The sequence below is a fragment of the Amblyomma mixtum genome, chromosome 5 (genome assembly GCF_055824585.1).
Source record: "Amblyomma mixtum isolate Tamu chromosome 5, ASM5582458v1, whole genome shotgun sequence".
Taxonomy (NCBI): domain Eukaryota; kingdom Metazoa; phylum Arthropoda; class Arachnida; order Ixodida; family Ixodidae; genus Amblyomma; species Amblyomma mixtum.
The window spans coordinates 51,852,901-51,863,232 of NC_143016.1; the positions used below are offsets into that span (position 1 = coordinate 51,852,901).

Below are 10,332 nucleotides of genomic sequence, written 5' to 3' on the forward strand. Positions count from 1 at the left end.
TACCCTATGCCTCTTTCAGGAGCTGAGGTCGGTTTTCAACCAATACAAATTGCTGCTGACCGCTGCGGTTCCTGTGGCAAAGTTTCGTCTACAAGAAGGCTATGAAGTGGCCGAGCTGGGAGAGTGAGCATCCTTTTTGCTGCTTTTTTAACTTTTAGGAAATCAACCCTACGGCCAAACGGAACGAACCAGGACGCCATTGATGTCCGAGCATAAACAAAATGCTAACATGATAAGCATGCTCGTCTTGACGAAGTTTCAAGCAACACACTGCCAGCAAACAACATGTGGTAGATTCACTTCTGATTTTTTACAGGCTGCTTGACTGGATAAATGTCATGACATACGACCTGCGTGGAAACTGGGCCGGATTTACCGATGTGCACAGTCCTCTGTTCAGAAGGTCTTTTGATGAATGGGCCTACGAGAAGCTGAACGTTGTGAGTACCTTAAAGAAAATATATTAATATTTCTCGATGCATTTCATACGCAGAGTTCTGCTGATCCATGCTGAAATCTTACGAAAATTCCGCCTGCTCACATTTGGAAAATGTCGGTTTCGCATACTGACAAAGGTTGTCATGAAAAGCAAGGTTTACAACATACATAATGCATTCCAAAATATATTTTTATTTTTATTATTTATTTTAAGCGCCCATTCCAGGGTTGAGTGGCTTTGGGTTCCGATGACGTAACCGTAAGAGCGTGAGGAAGAAAGTTGAGGAGGAGGCAAGAGAGTGGGAGCAGTGGAGAAAGTGAGAAAGTGGAGACGGTGTACGCGAGGGTGAGCGGCTCCGACTTGGCAGCAAAAACGACGAGCAGGTAGAAAGCGGTGAAACTACCATCCTTGAAGCAGCATGTGCCTCGTGCAACCTGTGTTGTAATCGGGTAAGGTAGGATCCTGACTTTACACTTACCATAGCCCCGACAGTGCTTAAACACCTTTCCATCTAAGGCGTCCCCTTGCCAACTAAGACAAGACTGAAAGCACGATGACGAAAGTAGACTGCACCCTTTGAAGCATGGCAGTTGTTGTTCATTTCGCCTATTCTTGCAATATACAAAACAGCAGTGCTGAAAACAAATAATAAACACTGCAAAAGCGCGTCGACACGAATACCAAGAGGCCCGGCCGCGTGAACTACACAAATCCAACTGCACACACGATGCTTCAACTGCTCAGCCGCCAGCGCTTTAACAACGCTCCTGTTTAAGGCACGTTCGATGAGTTGAGTGGCGACCGTTACTGAAGCTCTCGAGAGGATGAGGAGGAAAGAGGAGCGAAGAAACGATGCAACGCGAGGGGGAGCGGATTCGATTGAACAGATGGCGGCCCGCAAGTGGCGCTCGTGGGTGCTGCCTTGAGCCAATTCTACCTGTGTGCGTCGTGCTTGCAATCTGGGACAAAAGGCAGCCAACCGCATTCATCGACTACCAATGTCCCCACCCAGCTGAGCTGTCTATTCGTACTGCCGAGAATCGTTTTTTTTTTAATGTAATTCTCACGACCGAAGAGGTTAAAGAGGGGAGTCGTGATAAAAAGCAAGAAATACGAAAACAGATCCAGTAAATGTTATGAATTCGAAATGTTTTTCATATTCCGGTATTAAAGGCGTAGCTAAAGTGTCTGGAAAATGGTGGTTATCAGTAAGGTCGACAACTCATACAGGAAGGCTGTTCAATTCGCGTGATGCACGAGACAAGGACCAAAATGCAAATATATGTTACAATGCAGTTTTATCTGAGGGAAGCAATGAGCACGTCAGGTATCGTGGGTTGATGGTAATGTTTATGAAAAAGGCTCAGAAAGGTTATCTTACGGCCGGATGCCAAGGTCGGCAGGAAAAGGTTAGATTTTATACTTGTTAAGCTCGCGATACGGTTAAAATTTGATAGTATTCATTCATTCATTCATTCATTCATTCATTCATTCATTCATTCATTCATTCATTCATTGCATACCTTGCGAAATAGAAACAAGCATTAATGGACCCATAGCCAATGGCTAGTAACGGGTCCATAATCAACATAGAATACAAAATAAATGCAACACGCGAACAAACGAAACAAGAAATACCATCGATAACACAGAAACACTTAACATGCGTAGTTTATACAGCAAATGAATATAAAGTCACTTATCATTAGCAATATTTTTGAAAAAGGGGCCTCTTTAAAGCAGGAGTAAAATTAGGGGCTTGTTTTACGTTCAGTGTTAAAGAATTCCAAATAAGAGCGCCGTTAAACTCTACGAGCCTTTTTTCGTACAGGTTCTGGCATGGAGGTAGATTAAAATTTTGGTTTGTAGCAGCTCTTGTGTTTAGTAACGGAATTTTAAACGAAGTGATGGGAAGTGGATCTTAGTTACTATGATGCTGTGAACGATCTGAGCAATTTTGAATTCGTACAGTGCATTTAGTGGCAGAACATAAAGAGAATTGTACAGGTACATGCTACATCGAGAGCTCCCTGAAAAGGATATAATTCTTAATGCGCGTTTTTGTAGACGGAATACAGGTTCCAGGTGAGTAGTAAAGGTGTTTCTCCATGACCCAATGCAGTAACTGATGTGACTTCAAATAAAGGAAAAGTAAAGAATTCGTAGGTGTGCTTGTCAATTCGAAACTGTTGAGTATGTTGTGTATGTTTCTGGAAAATATTTCAAAATGTTGGTTTTTTTTAACTGCGTAACACAAGGATGTCTGCTCAAGATTTTAGGCATTCATAGTATAAAAGTATACATGTCTGTACTGGAATATGCATGTACCGCGTGAGATTCTCCCACAAATTTTGATAAACGTAAATTACAAAGAGTCCAGAACTTCGCACCCCTTTATGTTTCTGGCAGTTATTGCAAACAGGGCAGTGTGACAAGCGTAAAACGGAAATTAGTATGGGAACCTCTTGAAAAGAGAAAGGGAAATGACATGCTAGTCGAAATCAAGAGGAAGGAATGGGCTTGGTCAGGGCATGTAATCCTAAATCAAGATACCCGCTGGTCGTTACGGGTAACGGAGTGGATTCCAAGAGAAGGCCAGCGTAACAGGGGGCGGGAGAAAATTGGGTGGGCGGATGAGATTAAGAAGTTTGCAGGGATACAGTGGCCGCAGTTGGCAAAGGACAGTTAATTGGAAACATGGGAGATTCATTTGCCCTGCAGTGGACGTAGTCAGGCTGATGATGATGATGACGACGACGAGGATGATGATGATGATGATGAACGAAGCCATCAAGTGTTTGCTGAAAAATCTTTGTTAGCATCAAATAACTGCCATTAACGGTTTTTTTTCGCATTAAATTTGTCATTAATGCAGTAGTAATTGGAAGATGAATCAAATTTTAACACCTCAGTAAGTTCTACAGAGCCTGAGCTATCGATAAATTTTGGAGGCATGATTAAGTAACTATACTGGTTGTACGCAGGTAGATTTTTGTTTTATGAGCGGGAACAATTATATCAAGTTAACCGATCGTCAGTTGGGGGACTGAAGATGCACCAAAAGTTTTTGATGCTGAAATACTTCGGTTTGAAATGCTTAAAATTGCATGCATTTAAGCATTTAGTAACCGTTGATGGCGGTGTGTGGGACTGTGTAATACCTCAAAGGCATTGTGCAGCAGATGTACCGGTCCGACGAAGCAATCGGTAAAGCGAGCATTGAAAATATATATATTTTTTTACCATTAGAAGTGAACCCAACAAACATAGCATGGTGACAAACATCTCTTTTTTTTTTCACAGCATGACGGACTGCAGTTGTGGATGAGCCTGGGAGCACCGAGGGAGAAACTAGTCGTTGGCGTTCCTTTCTACGGAAGAACGTACACGTTGAGCGACAAGTCCAACACGGCACTCAGGGCCTACATCAACAAGGAAAAGATGGGTGGTATACCTGGACCGTACACGAATGCTACGGGTTTCCTCGCATACTATGAGGTGAGTAGTGCTAATTATCCTCACCTCAATGTTGCGTAATTTAGCGTATCCGTACTTAACTCCATAAAATAATGTAACATATTTCATGCTTGTTAAATTCCAGCAACATCAGAAGTAACTATAGCAGCTTAAAGGACAGTGCAAATTGTTTTCCGATACTTTATAAGAGTTTGCCAGTTTCTTGGCCACGAATGCACAACACTGGTTTAGCGTTACCTGCTGCGACGGCTCATTTACAGATCTGCCCACACGTCAACTCTGGAACCTGGACGAAGAAGTTTGACGATGTTGGCAAGTGCCCCTATGCCTACTACGACAACCAGTGGATCGGCTACGAGGATCCTGAAAGCATTTCGATAAAGGTAATACACCTTGCTCGTATTCATGAGGGAACTTCATTATACCGGGTGTTTCAGCGAACACTTTCAAAAATTTTCTAAAATTGGATTTTGGGGTAAAAATATGGCTTTTGCTGAATAGTATTAACAATGTTGGCGGACACCAGAAAAGCAGTGAATCGTCTTAAGTAGTAAGCTGGTTAACTAATTTTTAATAATTAACTTTTTAACTAATAGAGTTAGGCGCCTGGTTGCAACTAGAGGTTTGTAGCCGGTCGTTAGTAATAGCCCTTTCGCTTTTTAGAATTTGGAAAACGCAATTACCCTCGCCGCTGTGGCTCCACAGAATTCGGCTGCATCGAGCGAAAACACATGCGCTCTTGGAAGCATGCAGGCAAAACAACCCCTCCAGTGCACGTAACTAGCGTCGAAAAAGTCAAATTCTAACAAAATAGGTTATAATTGGTACAAAATATTTGCAATCCTTTGCGGCATTTAGTTGACGGTGCCGCCTTTTGTTGGGTGGTATTGAGTGAAATCGCTCGTCACCGTTAATACTCTTTTATTGGCTAACTTTGGCACGTTTTTGGAGAATTCACGAGGCAAGGAGGATGCGAAAACTGTGTTGCTGGCCTTGCTCACAAGGCAAAAAACAAAAAAAAAACAGAGGAAATACCAAGACACGTGCCGTCGATGCGTTTGCAGCTAAGCGATAGCCTTTCTTGCACCCGACGACCTTTTCCTTGAAGAGTTTAACTTCTTTTTTTATCTCTTAAGTGGAGCGTCTGGCTCGGCTTTCACTCGACTAGCGCAGAGATAGAGCAACCGTCGAGCTACCGCCGGTTTCAACTGCGCTTCCCAGCAGACATTCCTTAAGTGTGGGCACGCTGGCTGTTTTGCGTCCTTCATATTCTTGAATGCAGTCACTTTTGTTTTCGTAAATGCATAGCTGCCTGGGTGCTACGCTTGGTAAACTGGAGAAAATGATAGTTTCAAGGTGGGCCCAGAAGCGTTAAAATGAAATCTTGAATACAGACCCGCCTGTTTATGGGTCTGTTAATCGCCTGTTTTTCGCTTTAAATGGCGCCACTAGATTTTCGCGCTTTCTTACACAGCAACAACACGACCGAACGCGCGAGCTAATACTCGATTTTACACATCACTAGTTGGCTACCCTTTGTTACTCGTCGATAAGCGGAGTCGCTGCTCGACGTATCAAGCGCCCAGACTGCATTGTACAAAATATTTCAGAATGCGCAAGGTAAGCGCGGTGACCCTCAGTTGCCACTTCCCTTTGTATTTAGAGTAAGTCTCCAGCTGCCTCAGTATTGATGCGGAAGATAGGCTTAACGTCCTGAAGCTTAATGCTGAATAATATGACGAACTGAAACTGTCAGAGTACCTGACAGGAAACAAGGTTTCCGTCACATTAAACAATGTTTAATGTGACCACTACCCCACGATGCCACAAAGCCTGCATAGCAATGAAGGCTGCTTGAAAACGAAGGCAGCCGACAAGTTTAAATAATCTCATTTGTTCTAGAGATTTACAGTAGCTACACATGAGGCAGACAAAAATTACCAAATAACGCCTCATAATAGCTCCCACCTGAAACACACACATCATGCGTTTCTTTTTTCTTTCACCGAAAATACCCGCAGCTTTTTCAAAAGGTTTCTTGAAAATATTTATTGAAGAAATTGAGTATGAGCCCCGTGGTTGCAGTTCCTATTTCACGATTAAATTGGTCGCTGCTGCGGCCGCCCTGTTCACGAGCCATGTCTGGCCCTCAGGACCTGCGTTGAGCAGGAACTCCTCCCATTGGTTAGAGGTTGGGGGCTGGAAAGTGTCTGTCGGGCAGCCTAGACAGCATTCGAGGCTGGCTTTATCACTGTAACAGATCGCCACGCAAGAGACTCTATATGTGATCAATGAGAAGATATCAATACAAAAAACGATCAGATGATTGCACGCCCCTAAATAACAGCGCCGTCGAAGGCGAGGGAATGTATTAACGGAGGACGCCATTGCATGGCTGGCTTCTAGGAAGAACGGGAAAAGGCTGAACTTTTGTGGCGGCCAATCAGGAACCATTTCGTATGAAAGAGACACTTCACAAACACCTTGCGAAAACAGGTAACAAGGTAAAAAAAAAAAGAAACGTAAGCGCTAAAGACAGGAATCACAAATAGCATTGAAAGTTGATGGCTGGTCCAGCTGAAGTGTCCTCAGGGCCATGCTGTTGCAGCATACCAAACGGTTGCAGACTGCGAAGACTACCACCCAGGACGAGCAAGAGGTACTCCGTGATGTCTGTATAATGCCTCAAAAAAACCAACAGAGGCACACGTGATAACACTATGCACTGCACAATCACAGGTGGTTGGCAATGTTCCTATGAAGACGGCAAATTTCTTGTTGGTAAAGATTCAATAAGGCAGCAGCAATAGCCAGCAGGTTCGAATTAAAAGCTAAATTACAGACAGAACAGGCTTGGCGAATTTCATGATAATTTGTTCCAGAAATGTTTCAAAACACAAAGTTATTGGCACAAAATAAGCACTTTGCCGACAAAATATTGCATTTTCTTCTCCTTCGAAAGCCTATAGTAGTTAGCGTGCAACGTTCGGGTCAGTATAGTCGGTTATATTAGTTTTTAAGCAACCAAAGCAATGTCCCCATAAATAATGTATTTTTTTTTTACATTGCGATAGTTTTATTTTTCCGGTCAGTAAACAGATCCCAAGAGCGCATGAACTGATGAACTGGTCACTAAACATATACTCTTCTAAGTTTCTTGGTAAAGATATTTCCCACGGCCAAGGTCACTGCTGTTTTGCACTTTTATGCCTGTCTCTTAAAGACGACAGATGCCTAAGCGGCTTTACAACGAATGATTTGCATGCCACTATAATTCATGTCGATTAACAAAAATTATTTCCTGCTTCAGTAGTCGCGTTCTCAGTGAAACATCGCTATCCTGCAGCAAGTGTATTCAATATATGAAAGGCAGTGAGCCACTCCGCTTAAGTTAAGTACAACGCGGCGAGCTATGCAAAGAAAAATTAAAGGTGCAACGTTAAAAGACTGGAAGCGGGAAGAGTGGGTGAGGGAACAAACGCGAGTCAATGACATCCTAGTCGAAATCATGAGGAAGAAATGGGCTTGGGCATGGCATGTAATGGGAAAGCAAGATAACCACTGGTCATTATGGGGAACGGAGTAAATTGTAAGAGAAGGCAAGCGTAGCAGTGGACAGTAAGAAGTTAGGTGGGCGGATGAGATTAAGAACGGCGGCCGCAGTTGACAAAGGACAAGGTTAATCGGACAGAAATGGGCGAGGCATTTGCACTGCAGTGGGCGCAATCAAGCTGCTGATGATGATGGGCCACTTCAAGAAACAGCAGCCTCAAAATGTTTAGATCAGGAAATGTTCTGTTACGAACGGGAGAGGCGAGAATGGAGTCCGAAGTACTGTCGCTGAGGTAGAGATGCAGAACTTCCGGATATTTTGAATGGCGTGAAAAAAAAAAAAAAGACGGCTTTTTGTTTTCACAAGAAAAATTGGGAATTTCGGAAAAACGAAAACCAAGACAGAAACCAAATTTTTAATCGAGAAATAGCGGAAACATCAATACTAATGCTCACTATTCAAACTAATATGCAGGTATAAAGACCATATTTGCGGAACGAACTTCTAGTTCTATCGCACCGAGAAAATGAACATGAAAACTGTACAATAATCACTCCGTGTCGGACTCGGAGTTACTGCCCTTAGGTGCGACACTACGCGTTCCCGTAACCTTCTCGCAAGAAGCTTATAAAGTGGGGACTTTGCTCGCTCAGAAGGCTTGTGTTCGAAGAAAACCGCTTACGTGTGCAAAAACCTTTGCCCTTTCGTGCCATGTGCGTCGCGCGGCAGCATGTTCAGCGATTTTGTTCTACTGCGGCCGAGTTCAAATATTAAATATTTGTTGTCACGTTCAGCCCGGCGCATCCATGTGACGGCGGCTTCAACCGCAACCTCGAATCTCGAACGTTTTAAAAACTCTACCTTACACAAGCGATGACGACTGCTCTCCAATCATCCACTGAGGTTCGCTGTAGTTGTCCTTAAAACAAAAAATATGAAGCAAAACTGTAAGCAAGAAGTCCTAAAATTTTGAAGTATCAATCGTACATTTTCGACGTTTTTTTTTTCTCCCATTTTTCACCGATTAAAAAAAAAGAAACTTTTTCTTCAAAATTTCTGTTGTTTTTTTTTCTGGTATTTACATCTCTACGTGGCTGAGCAGAATGTCAGCTTGAAACGCTTTTTCACTTCTCCATTTATTGCTGCCTAGATGGACTACATCATGGGTCAGGGTTTCGGCGGAGCCATGATCTGGGCCATCGACATGGACGACTTCCAAGGTGTGTGCGGCCGTAAGAACGCACTCATCAACGTCATCTACGAGAAGCTAGCCGACTACGACGTGCCGCAGCCGGAGCCGTCCACAACTACGCCTGGCACCACTTTCGATGACGGCCAGTGGAAGTCGACCACTGCCCCGACACTTAGTACGACCTCGGCCCCGCCCAGCGTGACCAAGAGCTACCCGCGGGACTGCGACAGCCCCAATATTTCGTTCATCCCTCACGAGAACGACTGCACCAAGTACTACTGGTGCGTGTACGGCACGCCCATGGTCATGTTCTGCGAGGGTGGCACTGTGTGGAACCAGGACAACGGCAATTGCGACTGGCCCGAGCGGGTAGACAGGCCCGAATGCAAGCACATCACCCGCAAGCCCAAACGGCCCCACAGGGATTTCGAGGAGGAAAACGTGTAGCTCCGTCCGCTACAATCACTGCCGAGGCAAAAAAAAAAGTGCATGAAAAAAAAAAAATGTCAGGCGGCTTGCTGATGTTTAAACGGGAGCTGACGCAGTCATATCTAACAGCAGAAAAGTAGTATGCGATTGGTAGAAAACAAAAACATATATGTTGATTATATCCTCTATAGATAAAATCGTGGAATTAAGAGTCAAACAACATATTCCGATTGCATAATCCCAATTCGTAGCGCTTTGGTCTTCCGGTTCGTTATCCGCTATTTCATGCTGATATAACATCAACATGAAACTCGGTACGTATGTGTTCTAACGCCACTATACAATATGTGTTAAACAGAAGCCAGGAGAGACCAGTCACAGCATTTAGGCATATTTACACTGGTGCGCTACGCCTAGCTCTTCAGTGAGTTTCGTAATCAAAATAATTCTAGCAAACGTAGTGCTTCAATTTAAGCCACTGTTACTCGCACAGTGACGAAAACAATATTGCGTGTAACAGAAAGCATAAAGCACACCTGCTTCCCGGAAGTACTTACACGGCAGTGAGCATTACTGAAGGCCGCAAGGCTGCGCATCTTTCTTGCTACCTGTGTCTCGGCAGCTAAGGCCCTCTTCCCCACGTTTTTCGCACGTAAAGCTCTTCTCGACAGGGTACTACTGCTTCAGCTTCCGTTTAATGGCAGCTTCCAGTGCCAGTGAACTTCTCGGTGAGAGTATTTCTGTCACCAGGCCAGCCTTTCGTTATTCATATGCCATGTCTTGACGGCAAGAACTGTATTCTGCGTTGCGCCGTTTTGTCAACTTCATGTTCCTGAGCATTTTCACTTCCGGAGTGTTTGTATTTATAGAAAGTGAGGAAATGAAAACTTATTCGTGTGCTTTGGTCCGGCCACCATTTACCTGACTGGCTTCCTCATAACTCGATCTGCTTGAGCCGTCCCAAATGTTTTAACCTGCCATTGCTGTCTTAAAACCCCAGTGTGTGTTACGTCTGCTATTGCTTCTTATATTTTCTAAACCGACGCTGGTCATCACAAGCATTTCTGTTCAGTTAACTTCTCGTAGCCTTAACAGATGAACATATGTCCCCAACCGGTGTATTTAAAAGGAAAAAAGGGCGACCTTTCTTGTGCTAAGCAGGTTCATCAATATATCTGTTTTTGTTTTGTTTTGCTTTTTGCATGAAAGGCATGAAAGGAATCCCAGCTCCAAGTTTTAGTG

General features: G+C 43.8%; 2 protein-coding genes across 4 annotated transcripts in view; one reads left to right on the forward strand and one right to left on the reverse strand.

The window, feature by feature from the left end:
• LOC149342141 (endochitinase-like) overlaps window positions 1-9,605 on the forward strand; it is a 41,781-nt gene extending 32,176 nt beyond the window's left edge. For both annotated transcript variants that reach the window (XM_089544390.1, XM_089544391.1), the window contains exons 6-10: window positions 20-123; window positions 317-440; window positions 3,743-3,937; window positions 4,177-4,299; window positions 8,620-9,605. In XM_089544390.1, the coding sequence (XP_089400516.1) occupies window positions 20-123; window positions 317-440; window positions 3,743-3,937; window positions 4,177-4,299; window positions 8,620-9,108 (1,035 nt within the window). In that variant the 3' untranslated portion in view covers window positions 9,109-9,605. The remainder of the gene's footprint in view (window positions 1-19; window positions 124-316; window positions 441-3,742; window positions 3,938-4,176; window positions 4,300-8,619) is intronic.
• The window catches only part of LOC149342140 (uncharacterized), a 72,666-nt gene that overhangs the window by 60,143 nt on the left and 2,191 nt on the right, over window positions 1-10,332 (reverse strand). The gene's annotated exons all lie outside the window — the stretch shown is intronic.